General features: G+C 40.5%; 1 protein-coding gene across 2 annotated transcripts; it reads right to left on the bottom strand.

The window, feature by feature from the left end:
* Positions 1-202: 202 nt before the first annotated feature.
* LOC133840553 (putative sodium-coupled neutral amino acid transporter 11) lies at positions 203-18,007 on the bottom strand. Of its 2 annotated transcripts, XM_062272444.1 has the most exons (11): positions 17,392-18,007; positions 16,584-16,988; positions 11,101-11,160; positions 5,387-5,677; positions 5,020-5,134; positions 4,657-4,909; positions 2,912-2,982; positions 2,565-2,726; positions 2,393-2,505; positions 1,978-2,169; positions 203-1,846 (listed from the first exon to the last, which is right to left on the bottom strand). In XM_062272444.1, exons 2-11 carry the CDS (start codon positions 16,638-16,640, stop codon positions 1,604-1,606), a joined length of 1,557 nt encoding a protein of 518 aa, XP_062128428.1. In that variant the 5' UTR covers positions 16,641-16,988; positions 17,392-18,007; the 3' UTR covers positions 203-1,603. The 2 variants fall into 2 exon arrangements, with proteins under 2 accessions (XP_062128428.1, XP_062128429.1); XM_062272445.1 differs by lacking the exon at positions 11,101-11,160.
* Positions 18,008-18,046: the final 39 nt, after the last annotated feature.

Genomic DNA, 18,046 nt, shown 5'->3' on the forward strand with positions numbered 1-18,046 from the left:
ACAAAAAATATACGTACATAACACCAAAGTATAGCTATATTCGGTATACCGAATTTCAAATACCCTCGCAGACAGAACACTTGTTTCTTTAAGAACTATTAACTATGTATTTTAAAGCTTTTTGATTTGAGTTGTTGAGTTTAATTTAAACAAATAGATTCAAAGATTTTATTGTTTTGATTATTGCTCAGAATATTAAATAAAAAAAAAAGTATTATAATCTGAATTCAAACGTGAATAATTCGATATTATATTATGACAGATTTGTAATAAGAATGGTTTTGAATTAGTATTAAATAAAATTAATTATTTGATCAGCTGACGTAGATTTGAATTAACTCAAATATACAATTTTACTTCATACGTGCATTGGATTATTTTACCAAATTTTCATAATACTTTAACTCTCTCATTCTGCGAAAATACATGTCAATATAAATATAAATATAAATATATATTTTAAGTATGCAAAATATAATCAGTGCCATTTGTTAAACAACTTAAAACTGTTGTTGTTCCCTAAAATAAGTTTTAAGTATATAATATATATATTGTATATATATATATATATATGTAGTATAATATGTATAATTCGATGAAAGTGGAATCTAGTTTTGTATGTCTTTATGTTTCATGTACCTCTGGTTTCGTGTGTGTTTTGTTTTTTAAAGCTTAGTCACATTTTGGAGCTGAAGCAATTTCTCTACAGTTTGTATACATATATATAAAACGTTTAAATATGATTTGATTCGATACGATAACTGTACTTTATGCCACATATACTTCATTTTCTATATATCGAATATATATATAATTCGTATATAGATAGTTACAAATTATGTTCTTTTGGTATAATACTTTTGATTATTTTTCATTCAATTTCAAATACTAGTACACATCTCTCGTTCATCTTGAAATTTCTGTTTTTTGTTTGTCTGTATTGTGTGTATATTGGTGCCCAAATATATTTTCAAACTACACTAATGCCTACATTTGTTTATTTGGTTTTGGTTTCTCATTTTGGTAATTACAATAACAACTATTCGAAAATTTGCATGCATTAGAGACCGACTTTGCTAAAGATCAAGGAACTTGCACTACAATTCAATTCACTTCACGTCACATTAACAATCCCTTGTTGGAGGAATTCTCTTAAAATGATACAGAAATAGTTCGATTTGATTTGTGGTGCATATAAGTACATATGATATAACAATTTGCTGTTTTCTTTCGTTTCATTACGTTTCGCTTTGTACTGAGATTCAGGTTTCAAATAGCTCGCATTACATCTACTAAACACTTTTCAGATACATTTTCTAGCTAGCAGATACGTTGCACATTAAGAGACTCAGGTACAGATATTCATTCGTCGTGTTTCGCCCTCTATTTCCCAAAATCTAACATATTGTTACGATACGGTGCATTAACCCAAAATCCAAAAACCAAAAACAAAGATTAAGCAAACCCAATGAAAAAGATTCCCACAATTTGCCATCCTTAATGCAAATGTATTGCCAATGCTTATGACTAAACTAATGACTTTTGGCTTCTCCAATTCTCCTGCTCCTCCTCTTTCTGCTCCGTTTGCTTACACGTGCATTGCTCAATTCCTCATGGTGGCATTCTGAAACTCCTGCCGGCAATATCCCATCACAATATCCGAACGGCAATCGCCGCCCATTAGTCCGGGCAACAGCACCGCAACTCCCAGTATGGTGACCAGTGCTCCGAACACAACCAGACCCAAGGCGGGCAGCTTCTCCCGGCTGAATAGCGCATGCGGTTCCATTTGTATGTAGGCCAGGCCGGGCAGTATGTATGCCAAAGGTATGGCTGCCAGTAGACCCTAAAAGTTGTTTTCGAAATTTGCATGAAATTACTCACACTTCCCTCCTTTTTAGCTTAGTATATGAAAAGTATATGTGTATATGTATGTCTATGTATGTATGTGTAAATAGCAATCGAAAATAAACCCACATTCAATTCCAACACAGAACCGAGGCAGTCGGTCATGGGCGATATAATGAAGGCGCTGAACACAATTGCCAAGGTAATGGCTTTCGAATACTCATCGATTTCAGCGCCCTTCTCCAAGTTGGGATCCTTGTCCGCGGTGAACTCACTGATGGGCTCCTTCAGCACAAAACGATGCACCAAAGCGCGCACAATCTGTGAACGAACGAAAACGAAAGCGAATAGAAAATCTATCAAGCTGTGGCCACACAAAGTTTTGGACAAAACAGCTGGCCAAAAATAAAGTGGCAACCATTACCGAAAGTATCTCAAGGATGCATTCGCTGCATGCACTCGCAGATACTTTATCAAAAAAAAGTACGAAATTCATTTCGCAAATGTTTCTTTTTTTTATGATAGCGTAAGTATCTTTATATACCTCACGTGAAACGAAACATTCGATGGGGAAGGTCAGCAATATGGATACAGAGAAGAGCACACGCGAGAAGTTCATCAAGTCGTCATCCCAGCAATAGTTCTCCAGTAAATCGCCTGCATATAAAAGACAATAAAAGTAAAAAGTAAAATGGTATTCAAAACTTGTCAATTACCTTGAGACAGTGCCCGAAACGTAGAGTAGCCCGCAATGCCAAAGAGCGCGGCCACAGTCCAGGCAAAGCCAATTGAGATGTGGGTGACCTTCTCCCAGCGTTCCATGGTCGCCTCGCGCATCGATTGGTAAACGAGAAAAGTATTGTGATGACACATGAAAGCTGTTCGAGTTGCGAAGAGAGAAAGAGTGATTGAGAGTTGAGAATGCAATTTAATAGCTTGTGGCATAATCCCGAGCTTAGCCTCAATCATGTTGTGGTTTATCCCTTCAGTTACATAAGCAAATCGACTTACTTACGCTGCGGCATTTTCCCTTTTTCTGTATTACTACTACTTAGCTACTCACCAAACACCATGATGCCTGTGGCGGGTATTAGATCTGTGTTCGCAAAGCGCCAAGACTCGGCAGTATCCGTACTAAAAACAGGCAGGCAGGCAGCAGCAACAGGCAAGAGAGAGCAAAAATTACACAAAGTTAACACCAAATTAACATTTCGTTGGCTTGAGCAGTGTACGGAAAATACAAAGAGAAACCAAAGCTGAGGTGTTGCCGCTTACAACAGAATAATGTGCAGCAGATAAAACGGACCCCGGCAGTGTAAATTGGAAATTTATTTAAATTTTATGCCCAACAACAGCAACAGGGGCTGCTACAGCAACATTGCCAGAGCTGGAGGAGAGAGCTTCGCAGCTTAAGCTCGAGTACCCGTTGACCATGAAATACGCATTTCGAGGAGAATGGGGATGAGGATGAAGAGCCTGGGCTTGGGCTTGGGCTTGAGTTTCTGAGTCTGTTCCCCCCAGTCAAGTGGGCGAATGGCAAGTGGCAACTGGCAACTGCAGTTGCCCAGCTTTCGGTTGTCGTCGCCAGTCAGGCAACTGTAGCCAACAACTCACCCTTGCTTGCAGCGTATTCAAAGTTGCAAGTCTCTTGCCAGCGCACACAAAAAAAAAAAAAAAACTAATGAAAAGCTATAAAAGCCAAACAAGTGGCACACTAGTACATTTTATGAGCTGCGCTTCGTTCAATGCCGCCGGCGGGTCATCGGGGCAAAGGCGAGCGCGTTGTGCCACAGATTTGAAGGCACTAAAGCGCCACTTAGCACTAAAGCGACCAGAATTCCACCTCAACTGCAGCATACACAAAAAAACAAACACAAGGTGTGTGTGTGTGTGTATGTGTGTGTGTCGGTGTGCAAGGATGTGGCAAGGGACTGCACATAAATTAGCTCGCCCCACCATCGCACACAATTTGTAATTAAAATGCAAATAAATCTGTCCGCCTTATTAGACCGCGTCGCCACTTAACAAAAATTATAATATTTTTTCGGTCGTTTTTATAAATTAGCAAACGCTGTCGGTGTTATGACAACAACGAAGGTGCGAGGGAGCTGATTGCTAGCTTCAGCACTTCAGAAATCATTTGCATTATTTTAATTCATTTTCCATAGCATACTCTTGGGCGCACAGCAAAAAAAGGCAAACGTGCGTATGCGTAATCTGTTGATTGAGCATTGAGCAAAGTGTTTAAAGCTTTGACTTTACTTGGCTTTAATTAAACTTGAACCATTTCAAGTGCATACTTGATGTACATTTCTAAAACTAATTTAATATGCTATAAATTAGATATGACATTTAATTTAAAATGTATACGAGAAGTAGTTTAACAATTCCTTGACGCTTATTGTGCACACCTGACATCTAAAGCCTTATAAAACATATTTTATTGATAGCCAAAAGCATTGCTCGCCCACAAGTTAACATTGATTAAGTGTCGACTGTCGCCATAATTCACGTTTATATTCACAAACAGAACGCAAATAACTTACATCATTGTGTATCTCGAAATGAATCTTAAAGTCACGTTTGCCTTCAACTTAAACACCTACGGAAAATTCATTCCGCTGGCATTTATAACGCCATAAATTAAAATTTGTGCTTTGCCGTATCAGATTAGCAGTTGGGGGGATTATGACTTGGAAAAGCCGTCAAAAGTTGTTGCTTAAAACTAAAAGCGTAGAACGTAAAACACAGGCTAAGGCTAAGGCTAAGGCAGCACAGCTAAAGATAAAACTTATACGGGATACTCACACTTTATAATCGCCCGACATGAGTTTCAGGATGACGGCAAACAATATGAAGACCACGCACGCCAGACTCACGAAACTGGCGCGAGCCAAACGTGAGACGTTCTTATAGAGGCATAAGGGCACCACCACGCCCACCGTCACAAAAAAGACAACGCCCAGCCGCACAGCGCCCATGGAATCGCCCCACGAGGGAAAGAAGCGAACCAAAACTTTCGATAGAGTATCGCCCACGACAACATTGTACGATATCATGGCTGTAAAAGAAGAAGAGAGGGGGATAAAGTGTCAGAGAATTGGTCACTGTGATGGGATTTCGACGATTAACTTTTCGGTTTGGGTTTCGGTTTTAAAGTTGTGCACTTACCCAGAAAGGGATACATGAACTGCAGCAGCGAGAGCAAATAGTAACCGTATTTGCCGTAGGCGGCCTCCATGATGCCCGGATAGCTAAATCTGCCGCAGATGTGACCGCATCTGACCTGAAAATGAAATGAGCTACAACGAGTGCGTTTATCCCCCTTCATGTGTGCGAACGGACCACACATTAATTATGCTAATGCATTAATTTTTCTGCTGCTGCAGATAAATTCAACACTTTAAAGCATTCAATTTCCGTCCAGCATTTTCAATTTCTCGCCAGCTTTAGCTGACCAGGCGAGCGACCTTTGATGTCCGTGTGCGTGGGTGTGTGTGTGTGCCATGATTTGAACGCAGGACATTCGTTTACTTACCATTAGAATGAGAGAGTAGTCGGTGATGTAGGCGACCAGGATGAGCAGAGCGAGGCCAAGACCGAAGCCGGCGCGGTGCAGAGCGTAGGGTATGCCAATGACGCCGCTGCCAACGATGGAGTTGATATAGTTGAACGATGCTTGTGGTAATGAGGACAACGTGTCGCCGGACATGACATCGCCCCCTCGTTGCTGCTGCTGCTGTTGCTGCTGCGATGATTGCTGCTGGCGATGTTGTTGTGGCTGCTGTAGTTGTTGTTGGCCCTGTTGCTGATGTGTCTGATGGTCGTTCTAAAGGCAGAGTTAAGCAAAAACAAAAGACTACAGTAAATGTTGTGTGTGTGTGTGTGTGTGTCTGTGAGCAGCAACTGTGCGAGAGTGTGTGCGTCCGGTTCAGTTAAGTCTATTATTGCACGTTGATTGGGATAAGAGCGCAAAATTGCCTCGAGTGCCTCTTTACATCAAAAGCAAACTGTCCTCCTGACACACGCACACAGAGACACACCGAGACACACTGAGACACACACCTAGATAGCTAGAGAACGTTGCGTATACGCAATGTGCAGGTAGTTGACGCAACCTTATCGTAAATTGCCCGCTGCCAGAACCAGTTACACAGCGTTGGCAAGTGTTTGTCTGCGTTCCATTTTGCCATTTTTATGACGAACGCGAAAGCAAACCCCCGCTCCTCGCTCTCTCTCTCTCTCTCTCTCTCTATCTATCTTTGCTTCTCTCGGCATGAGACAGGGCTATAAAAGACAAGTTTATATGAAGGGCTTACACATAAAACCCCCGAAATAAAATGCCACATCACGGAACAAGGCCAATGTTGTGACAGCCCTCAAAACATGTGAGAGTGTTTGTGCAGTAAGCCAAGTTAGCAGCTGCTGTAGCTGTTGGCTGGTTGTTGGTTACTGGTTGCTGGTGTCTGTTAGATGTTGAAGCATTTACTGCATTGCGAGTGAAAAGTTTTTAGCAGCTGTTTGCAATTAAACAAGTTTTTCCCTTTTTTTTGAGTCGGCAAAACAAACGACGAGCAACTTGGGCACAGTCGACAAAACTGTGGAAACGGCTAACAGCAAACAGCAAACAGTCAACACCGAACAGCGAACACCGAACCGAGCACTAACTGGATAAGGCAGGCACAACAACAAAGTTGTGCGTAGTGTTCTCGCTAGTTGACTGTTTCCGCAACTCACTCAAGTTGCCGGGGTAAACCCAAAAAGCAAATGTTTACCCAGCGCGAGATGCTTTAAAAGCCTTCCATCCTTACATCCCAATACTCTGTGTGTGTGTGTGTGCAGGTGTTGGTGTAAGCTTGAGAGTGTTTCGGTGTTGCTGTTGCCGCTCTTTCGCCTCTGCTACGTTCTAGGTTGAGTAATGAAAATTTCCAAAAGCAAATTACGTGCGAGTTGTGAGTTTTTCAATTCAATTAAGTGGCGTACAGCAACGACCTGTGCAACCTGCGATCTGCGACTTGCGACCTCCTGCGACAGGTGGCAAAGTTTGTTGCATACTTTCAGGCGGCTCACGCGGCACGTGGCAAAGTACCATTAAAAATGGCATTTGGTATCAAAGCAAATGGCTAATTATGGGCAAGCCAGAGGGGAAGGGAGGGCGGGGGTGAAAACTATTAAGTGTGTTTTGCCCGGCACTCAATAATGAAACAATGACAGCATCAGTAGCAGGCATATCTCGGCAATGTCAAGGATGCGACCGACCATCAAGGCTACACAACACAGCCAGACAAATGAAATTACCAAGTGTCCTTCCTTCCTACCAGCCAGCAGAGCTACACGGCAAAATAAATTGCGGCATCAGATGAACGACAAGCCAGACGACACGGTGGATAGAGCAAAACCAAAAGCGAAAGTGAAACTTAAGGCTCAAGCGAAACAGAGAGAGAGAGAAAGCTAGAGAAAGTTGTTGGTCGTTAATCTGTCAGAGCAAGATTCGAAGGCTGCTGCGGCTTGTCGGTGTAGCTCTTATATATCTTCTATCTGTCAAATCTAAAAGACAGCCTTGTACCTTTTTTTGCGCTTTCACTCTCTCTCTCTCTCTTTATGGGGTTTTCGTTTTGAGTTACGTGCCACATACGTGCGCACAGTTTGAATGTCACATTTAACTGCCTAATTTATAAGTACGAGCAGCAGCAGCAGCAGCAGCACGTTGCTGCCTCCTTTGGGCCTGGCAATTAGCTTTGACTTAAACCAACAACAACGAGAACGAGAACGACAGCAACTTGGCCATTAAATGGCAGTTTTAAAGCGTTTTCACTTATCGCTTCAATTGTGCAAAAAGGTATACGAGCATGTTTTACACTTTTCCCATCCCTTCGGAAATAATATTTATTCAGCATAATATTTTTGTTATAGCTGCTTGAACTCTGTTAACTGGTCCCGGGATGCCTTAAATTTTGTCGGGCGTATCAAACAGGGGAAAAAAAGGGACAAAAAGGGTCTTGATAAGGCGATGACAACGGCAACAATAAATTCCACATAATTATTATGCCCGCCTGGCTGACTGCCTCAATTCATATTTAACATTCAACTCCCACCAGACCGAGCCACAAGACTTTTCACATGGCCATAGATAGATGTTAGGATTTGTTGACATATGTTAAGCACAATGAAGACATTGTGTGCGATGGCAACAAAAAGAAGTTAAAGCTTTAAGTTAAGCCCATAAATATTGTCATGGAAAATGCCATAAATAATTTGGCAGCCAAATTCCCTGCCAGGCAATTAAAGCGCGCAATCCAATTAATTTGCCAAAAAGAGAGAAGAGAAACTGAGAAAAAGGCAACATGCAAATATAAAGGCCGAACAGAGCGTGAGGTGGGCAGTTAAGCAAAGAGAGCAAAAGACTGCGGGGGGTGGGGGCGTTCACAGGTCGAAACTCAATTGAGCCAAAGCGTGTGAGGCGCAAAAAAGTGGCAAAAAGCAACAAACAAGAGTCATGCTGACATGCCAAGGAATAGGCGACAGCCAGATGTCCTGCACCATACAATCCAATGAAATTACAATATTCATCCAATTAGCGCCTGATGCAATTAACCAAATATTATTTCAAATGATATAAGCAAATAATTTCAATCAATGCGCAAAATATTTTTATACGCAATGAATTCAGGTTTTTTTCCCCGAATTTTTTCTTTGTGAACTCAGTCAATTGTGTGGCAACCTTTTTATGAGTAAACAGCAGTGATTTTTTTCTGTGCTCTGCTTTCTTTTAGCACACCCACACACAAAAATATATTTGCACAAATCGTAGGATATTAAAATGCGAGAAAAAATGGCTCAGGCAATGCGCAGTCCAGAGTCTTTGTGGGCTAGGTACACGTTTCTAATAAAAGGCAAACATTGTCCAGAGGCAAACACAAATACAAATAGAAAAATACACTCACACAGACACACACACAGGTAGGCAATCTGAGGAAATCCAATTCTCAGATAGGCAGCAAACAAACCTTTTCATGCATTGCACGATTTTAATTAATAATATTCATGTTCACATTCTGACAGCGAGAGAAAAAGTCAGCTCCTACTTTTCTATAGTCAACACTCGACTTTGCACATACGCGTGCTCACACACACACACACACACGTACAGTAAACATACCCCCAGAGCAACGGTTGCAAAAAGTTTTGTTTGCCTAATGAAATTAGGCGCCACGAGTAAAAACAACAAGACACACACAGAGAAAAAAAAAACAACAAGAACCGAACATTTTAATTTGTTGAAAACGTTTAGGCACAAAATGTCAACACAACGCCAAGAGATGGGTCCAAGGGTCAGTCGAAGGGGGCTGTGGTTGGAGGTGTGGGCACTGGAGTGAAGACAGCAACAGCGACAGAGAGAAAAGGGACAGAGACAGGTGCAGGACCTGCAATTAACATGCGCTAACCGAAATGTCAGACCGTAATTATGCGCATGGCAAATGTCAACCGCACAAAACTGCGCTTTTCGGAACGTTATTGACACAAGCGTGTCGACCTGTTGTTCTTTTTATCGTTGTTGTTGTTGTTACTGTTGTTGTTGCACATGCAGATAAACAAACAAATAAAAGCAACCCTCAGACAACGACCAACGAGCAACGGCAACACAAACATCAACAAGGCAAGTGAAAACTTTTTCTGGCCTTATTTCCTTTTTCGCTACTTTGATGTCTTTTGTCTTGCGGCCCAAAACAAAAAAAAATGTAGAATATAATTAGATTTCGGCTTCTACTTCTGTTTTCTGTTCTTGCAATTAATAAGTTATTTTTGTCCTTCGACATTTTTATTCTTGGGCTGCAAATAAAGTGCATAAATTACTGGAGCAAACTACAAAGACGAGTTGAGATTTTTTGGACAATATATATATATATGTATTTCGTATTCTTAACAAAGCATTTGGAGCATTGGCAATTTGCGTTCACGCTGGCCTTATTTTCTTTGCTCTGCTTTTGCCATTAGTTGGGCAAACAATCAGCTACTTGGGCACAAGTCATAGCTGACAAATGGATGCCATTCTTTTCACTACCCTAGAATAACTTTAAATAGTTTTTGCATAGATGACAACAACACAGCTACTTCGAGGGTATTTGTAAGTCGAGTGAACTTTTTAAACTGTCGACAGAAAGCATTTTGTTTCTTTTGGAGCTGCTCGGCTCTGAGTCCTTATTACATGCTTTGTTTTGTTCGGGATTTCGGACAGCCTTGTTGGCCCTAATGGCAGTGCCAACACTTTCAGTGTTAGCCTAAAAAAAACAAAGCCTACACACACACACACACACACACACAGAGAGTAGATTTTGTATCCTTACATGGTCGTGCATCAACATATCAAATTACACAAGTTTCTGCCATTGTCCTCAGCCCTGAGTGTAGAATCAAATTGCTGCTAACTTTTGTTCAATTTTTACCCAAGTGCTACACACAAAATGTGCAACTTTTCCTATAAATGCTTTTTAAACATTTTCAATTTAATTATCGCAAAGACACAAACTGACTTGCATACAAATTTATCGACAAGTGAAACAATTTTACTTAAATTGAGAAAGTTCCACAAAACAAGGGAATGGAAATTGCCTTAACTTTAACATTGTCTGCTACTCACTTTGATAAAGCGCAGATAATTCAATTTATTTCAGCTATATTTAATCTGTAATTCTCAAAGGGATTGCCAAATAATTTCTGCAGAACTTTACAACTTGCAACTTGCATTTGCAAATGAAATCAAATTTTGCGCTTTAATCAAGTTGATGGTCACTGCTGACGGCTTTTTCGTGTGTGTGAGGTTGAAACATTTTTGGCGCATTTGTTTATAATAAAAGAGCAGAAAAGAGAAATGTTTGAAGCCACTACATTTCAGTTCATTTTTCATTTGGTTTTAATAAACTCAAATTGAAATAAAATTTAATAATATGAAGAAGAGAAAATGGCTGCCCAGAAGGCGTCAAGCTGAAAATATTTCGAAATAAGGAAATTCTTTGATGCCGGAGAAAAGCGAAAGCAATTTTCACCCAGCTAGAAATTTTACAATCTCCTCTCCTCCCTCTTTGTGTCTCTGTGTGTGAGTGTGTGTGGGTTATATCAGCACTTGGAATTTAATGAATGTGAATGTGAATGAAAGAACGTGAATGTGTGAAGGCAGCAGACATGCCGATTTGCATGTTGATGGAGCACAAGCCCCATCCAGCTTTGCCCCAAAATGTGGGTCAAACATATTACCTTCATTAAATTGTTGAAATCGTCGAATGCATAAGCCTCAGCAGCGGACACATCGCTTCCCTGAATGGCAACATCGATTACCCAAAATAAAAAAAGAGAAATTAAAATGGTAACATCGAAAATCCAAATCAAAATTGTAGCAATTATTAATTGTAACACGGGAGCAGCTTAATTGATCTTTTGAACTCACGATTTATTTGCAGGGTTATAAAATAACGTGCTCTATAAAAATATGCACTGCATACCAAGTAACAGCTATTGAAGGAAACAAAACCAGAACAGTAAAAACACAAACACAAGCGGAAATGGAAATGGAAACACAGAAACAGAAACAGTAACGAAAAACAAAAGCAACAAAAACGAAACCAATTTATTTCGCATGCCAAATACACATATATATATTTATACTTATATATAAGTACACATTGAACACGTGTTTTTTTTATACCCTGTACTCATCAAAATGCAAAAAAGAGTTTTCAATATAAAGCTGTCAATTATAAGAGATGTGCTGCTATGTTTTTGATTTTTGCTCTTCAAAAAAAGTTAATTGCTATCAAGAGGAGAAAATAGAAAAAGAGCAACAAAATTTATACTTTTGTATATTTAGATATAATTAAAAATCACTAACGTACTTCTAATGCACTAGCTGAAAAGGACTTCGGCTAATATTGTATTTGAAGTAAATTATCAATTGGGTTTAAAAGTATAATCCCTCCTATATACACAATATACAATACAATATGCAATGTTTTCACCTTCTTCAATATAAGCCACAACTTCTGAGAGTCTTTTTAAAAAAACAGTGTTAACAAGCTCTTATCGCATTTTAATTTTATAACAACTTGGCAACCCCGCAACAGTTACAACATTTAATATTCTATTTCTATTTAAAGGGTATGCCAAGCATTTAGTAGTCAAAATATGCATAAGTCAAGCCAAGTCAAGAGGAACAACAGGAAGCTGGCAAACAAATGTTGCCAGGAAATCCTCATTACTCACACGCTATCAATAGGCTTATCACTTTTTGCTGAGAACAAAAATGCCTTTTGCAGCTTCGCTTCACAGAGTAATTTAAGAGCTTATCACGACGATGCGAAGCCCTTGCCATTTAAAGGATAACTGCATAGTCTAGCACAGTCTGCACTCGGGATTCGCACTTATTTTTATGTGAAAGCGAGACTCGGCCCAATGGACTTACTGCCACTGTGTGGTCCCCGTTCTGTTTTGGATTTTGGATTGGATTGTGGGTTGGGTTGCTTGTTCAAAGCTGTTGTTTTTGTTGTTGGCTGTTGTTTCGCGTCGCCGTCAGTTACCGAGATATACACAAATACGGCACAGTTGAACGCAAAACACAGAGAGAATGGTGTAACAGACAGACAGATAGACTGACAGGCAGGCAGGCAGAAAAGACTGAGGCGCCAAAGAGAGCGCGTTGTTGCCCCAGAGCGCGTTTGTTTTTATTGTTTTGCCACACACACAGAAGCGACGCACACAATCGCAAACACACGTTGAATCCATCACAGAGGCATAAAATCGGCATGGACGTGAAATCGAAACCATTTAAAGCAACAGAAGCCATTCCTCCAACCCTCCGGGGGGTGGAGTGGGAAGAGAGCCAGAGGATTGCCACACCTTTGTGCCATTTTTTTTATGTGCGGCTTCAGATTTTTATGTTGCTTCCCTTCATCCAGATAATGGACACAATCTTTGGCAGCAGCTGTTGCGCCATCAACATGTATAAATATGCATAACTGTAAGTTGTGTATACTATATAGCTACATTTATTTATGGTGTTCGTTTTCTGTGTGTGTGTGTGTGTGTGTATGTGTGTGCAACAGTTATGCACTTATTGCATAACTTGAACTTGGACTCGAACATTGCGAGCGAGAGTTTGCAATTTGATTTCACTCAGCACTCGACAGACCCTTGACACACATACACTTCAGTCATTGTCAGTGACAGGACGATGATGATGACGACGATGACGATGGCGACGACGATGACGAGGACAACAGCGTGAACCAACAGTTAGAGGCAGAAAGTAGAGCGATGATGTCGACGCTGGGCGCCAGCGCATTGGCCTTCAACAATGTTTAAATAGTTTTCTAGCCAGGATTTGATTATAAAACAATTACGTGGTGGCATGCTTCAAAGACCATTGGTGGCAATTGAGTTAAGTCGAGTTTTTAGCACAGCGTCACTCGAATTACGCATACCACACGATGTACAACATGGCGTATACTTCACAACTTTGCTGACTCTGTCTGCTGTCTGCAGTCTGTAGTGAATTGTATGCAAAGCAGGTTTGTCAATATTTGCACCTGACTCTGTGTGTGGCACGTGTTGCCACAAGCGTTGCACTTGCAGACGAACATTGATTTCTGTTATCGCAACGCGTTGCGGGAGTTGCAGCAAGAGAACTTGAGCTCTTCCACAAAGCGCTGCAAGTGGCGCTGACATTTTTTTTTATTTGATATTCAAACAAAGGGCTGAGATGACGGCAGGAGGGCAAAAAAACGACGTCTGAGAAGTCGCAGAGCGTAAGAAGTAAGGCGCAAGGCCTGCCTTAAGGTCACACCCTAAGCCACATGCCATGCATATTAAGCGGCGATTAAGCAGGACGCAGGCGACCAACCGAGCAATGCCAAGCCACATGCTGCCTCTGTCGCTGTCGCTGCATAGTCATCATAACAATGCTGCAAAACTCATCAGTATGTTCAGCAGGCGTCATAAATCCTTAAAATATGTGTGTATGAGTGTGTGTGTGTGCGTCGCTAGAAAGGATGTGTGTATATGTATGATAAATGTGCCAGAGAGCATCGCAGAGATATGCGCGACGGCAGTGTTGTGTAATTAAAGGTTAAGACGCGCGGCTTATCGATTTTATTATCATGTTGCAGCCGCAACGAGCAGCGGCAGCAGCAGCAGCATCCTGAGATTCCCAAGGGCGCTGAGAAAGATTTGCCACGACTAATTAAATTTGTAGGACATGCTGAGGCATATGCAATGTCTTTTCTTTTTCTTTGCTTTCGCTTTTTTTGTGGTCCCCTGACAAACAGAGGCGCAGAGAGATGACAAAGCAGACAAATTGCCAGAGTTGGGCAAAGGTCAGAGTACACACGATAAATAACTCAAATTTCATGTGGCAAAGTTTTGCGGTTGCCACAAAACAACAAATACACACAAAGAACGAGAGAGAGAGACAAACAAACACCTCGCATTCATTAATCATAACAAATTCAACAATCCCAAATGGGTGAGTATTTGTGTTTGTGTGATTCTTGCATGTGATTTATTAATTTGCCTTTGGCAGCATTCTCTTCGTTCAGTCTGTGGCAACGTATTGAGTTATCACTCAATCAAAATAATATTAGCCTTGCTTGTTGCTGTGGTTGCTGTTGTTACTGTTGTTGCATCGTCGAATGTGTCATTGTCTTAATGCCCAAAGCGTGTGTAATTTGGCAATGGTGTTGCTTGCCGTTGCCGTTGCCGTTGCTGCTGCTGCTCCGTCATCGCCATTAGAGCACGAAACAAATTGATTTCATTCATGATTTAACCGTCTGCTCGATTGAGCCCACACGCAAGCCAATTTCGTGGCAGATTGTTTATTTGCCAGTTTATGTGCAACACAAAAATCTAATGAATTTCTGTCAGCTAACCGCAAAGCTAACCATTACAACATGGGTTTCCCATGGCACCCCCCAACCCCAATCCAAATCCCTCAACTGGTCTTTTCTGCCTTCAATGCCGTCAGTGGAGACCCTGCTCAGTTACGTATTTATCGTAGCAAGCTTAAGGGATTATCGGCACGTCAATAGCTTTTGCACACACCGTCGCACATTTATGCATATCCCATAAACATTCACACACACACACACACACATACTTATACATATATTATAGATGTATGAATAAACCGAACGGCTTTCATCGGAATTTGTTTTCACAGCAATTCATATGCAAATTTCGAGATGTCCGCGTGACGCATCTCATCAAGTTGAGCAACTAAACCTGACAAAGGATTACGCAGAACGAAATGCAAATGACTTAAATACCTATTGCTGCAAACTTCTCACAAAAACTATTCGAATACGAATCGAATGCTCAATCATCTAGAGACTGTCCTAGAATTTCGATGATGTTCAACAATAAATTGGCTTGTCAAATCATTAGAATACAAAAAGACTGAATTTTATATTTACTTGACTTATAAGTTAGCTATCTATCATTCTACTCATCTTTTGAATATATTTAAGTCTAAGAGTAGCTGCAAGAATGGCATAGAAATTCTTTTGACCATGTAAATAATTTAATTTACCATCAAACTCAAATTTAAAATCAAATAATTTATAAATAAAAAATAAAAGTGTATACCCATTAAACGTGCTTTAAAATCTTTAAAATAATTATATAAAACGAAACAGTTTAAAGCATAATAAGATTAACTACATACTCAACAACAACTACAACTAATAATGTATGTACATAATAGAAAATATTATTGATTGTTTTAACAACGTGAGTCTCGTGCTGAGGGAAAATGTGCAAGCAACTCCGATCAATTGGAAAATACAATCACAGCGGACAGATTATTGATTGACAATGTGCATTTCGTTATTATTTATTGCATCTACATGCTGTGTGCACTACATGGCAAATAATATAATATATATATTTGGACATGAAGATAATGTTTACATGTAACGTGATAAATGGAGGGAAATTGTGAAAATTGTAGCATATTTTTGCTGTCATGGGCGACCCCGGGGTGACAGAATAACCAACGTTCATGCACGAAGATTGATTAAAACCATTTTGAAAGATGGGGATAATGAGTTAAATTGAAAAAGGCAATCAATTCAATGGACAAAAGTCCATTAAGCATACGCCATGTGCAACCAGAAGGAAAGGCCAATCGATGCTTGATTAAACAAGTAAAGGAGCGAGGGAGACAGCTAGAGTGAGAGTGAGAGCGATAGCGAGAGGGGAAAAATCAGCGACAGTAAAAGTGGGTGGGTGGGGTGTGTGTGTGTGTGTGAATTGAGTTGGATTTGATTTTCAAGTCAAGTTAACAAAGACGTAGTTCTTGTCGAGCAGAAATTATGCACTCGGTTACGTGCGGGGGAGGAAGTGCGACAAGGCGAACGGGTAACGAGAGAGAGAGAGGGAAAAGGTGCAGGGAATGGATTGCTAGCTTTGTGTTTTGGGTTTGCAATTAGTTGCTCTACCTGTTGGGGCAAGTTAATGAGCGCAAATGCTTTGCAATTAAACTGAAACAATGGCAAGAGCACGCTGCCCAAGCTAAACCTAATAAAGGGCCAAAAAAAATAAAGGAACAGCCCTAAAATGCATGCAATTAGTTATGTGGGTAGTTGGCAGGAATGTGTTTGAGTGGCTAAGTCGTTGAGTGGGTGGATGGCTGAACAAGGAAGTAATAAGTTTTTTCCTTTTTGATGTTTTTTGCTGGGTAACAAACTCACCTGCCGTTGCAGTATGTAACTGAATTCCGTTGCCGTGTTGCGTCGACTATCGTTCATTTTTGCTTAGGTATTTGACAACGTCTTTTGCTAGTTATAGTCAAAGTTTTAACGGCTTCTGTTTAAAGTTGAGTTTCAGTTTCAGATTGAGCTGCAGCTACAACTACTACCTCAACTTTAGCTACAGCTACGTCTATAGCACAGCTTCAACTACAGCTTTGCTTTATTTTAGTTTTCAGATAAGTTTAAGTTTCAGTTGAGGTGAGCTGAGTTTTTAGGTGGGTGGTCTTGGTCTTGACTTTGTGCTTTCCCGTATGCTGAAAGTCGCTTAGCGCCACTTAGCTGCACACTCAGTGACCATGTGAAAATGCTATTTTCAAACTCATTTAACAAAACAGCAGCCGCCGCCTGGAAAAAAAGGTAATCAAAATCATAATGAAAGAACGTCTCGTATTAAACGCTTGAGCGCTTTTTAAACTCGTCTTAAGCTAAGCCTCTTTCATGTATTATAATTAGACACAGTCAAAGCAGCAGGATGCCCTCATATCCTGTGCCACATAATAAACTCTTTCTTTTTATTTTTTTTCGCTTTTTCCTTTTTGCCGCACAGTTCAAAGCGTTTCGCTTGCACAACAACAACGAGAAGAATAATAACATCGAGACAACAGCGTTTAACACAAATCAAATCACAGTGAAATATTTTTCATTTATGCATTTCCTTTTACAGCATTTATTCAAAATTTATAAAACGAGTTTTATTAAACATTTGTAGCTTGTTGTTTGATTTGATATTTTTATGCATTTCTATTACTTTCGGTTTCTTTTTGGGCCCGATTCTGTTTGTTGGTTCTCGATGCGATTTAGTTGCTTCGACGCTTTCGATGAGACTGCTGCAATAAAAATATATTGCGAAACTCTCAACAAGGATAACGTTGCCGTCGTCGTCGTCGTCGTTGTCCTGTCGACTGCCGATGTTGTCCTCGTCGTGTTCTGTTTGCTGTTGAAGTTTTTGTGCTCAATGCTTTCGCAGCTGTTTGCTGCGCATTATGTTGTTGTTGTTGCCGTTTGACTTTGAAATCGCCAACAATAATGCACACACACTCTAACACACACACACACACGCACACAAACAAGCCGGAAACGAGAGCGAAAGTTGCCAGACTGTCAGATCAGCTGTTTACCGTTACAAGCTTAGCCAAAGGCAACTCATAAGCTTTAGTCCGGCGGCTTCAAAAGTTCTTGGACTTGCCCAAAGGCAAATGGCGCCTAGTTTGGGTCTAAGCACTAATGTTTTTCCATGGATTGCATAACAAAACTATCTGGCAACCCTTAGCTTTCGCATTTCATTCATAGTTGCAAAACAACCGACACGAAGAAAGAGGGAGAGCGAGAGCGCGAGAATTCGCTGAGAGCTCGCTGAAAGCTTTGTGCACGTGCACAAAATTGAACTGCCAGAAAGCACTCAA

This window comes from Drosophila sulfurigaster, chromosome 3 (genome assembly GCF_023558435.1).
Source record: "Drosophila sulfurigaster albostrigata strain 15112-1811.04 chromosome 3, ASM2355843v2, whole genome shotgun sequence".
NCBI lineage: Eukaryota > Metazoa > Arthropoda > Insecta > Diptera > Drosophilidae > Drosophila > Drosophila sulfurigaster.

Excerpts from the sequence above, each read along its gene's own strand:
- LOC133840553 (XM_062272444.1), bottom strand. The coding sequence starts at position 16,640 with ATGAACGATAGTCGACGCAACACGGCAACGGAATTCAGTTACATACTG. Across the intron at positions 5,135-5,386 it reads ACTACTCTCTCATTCTAATG|GTCAGATGCGGTCACATCTG; the intron begins GTAAGTAAACGA and ends TTTCATTTTCAG. Across the intron at positions 2,506-2,564 it reads GTTTCGGGCACTGTCTCAAG|GCGATTTACTGGAGAACTAT; the intron begins GTAATTGACAAG and ends TTTTATATGCAG.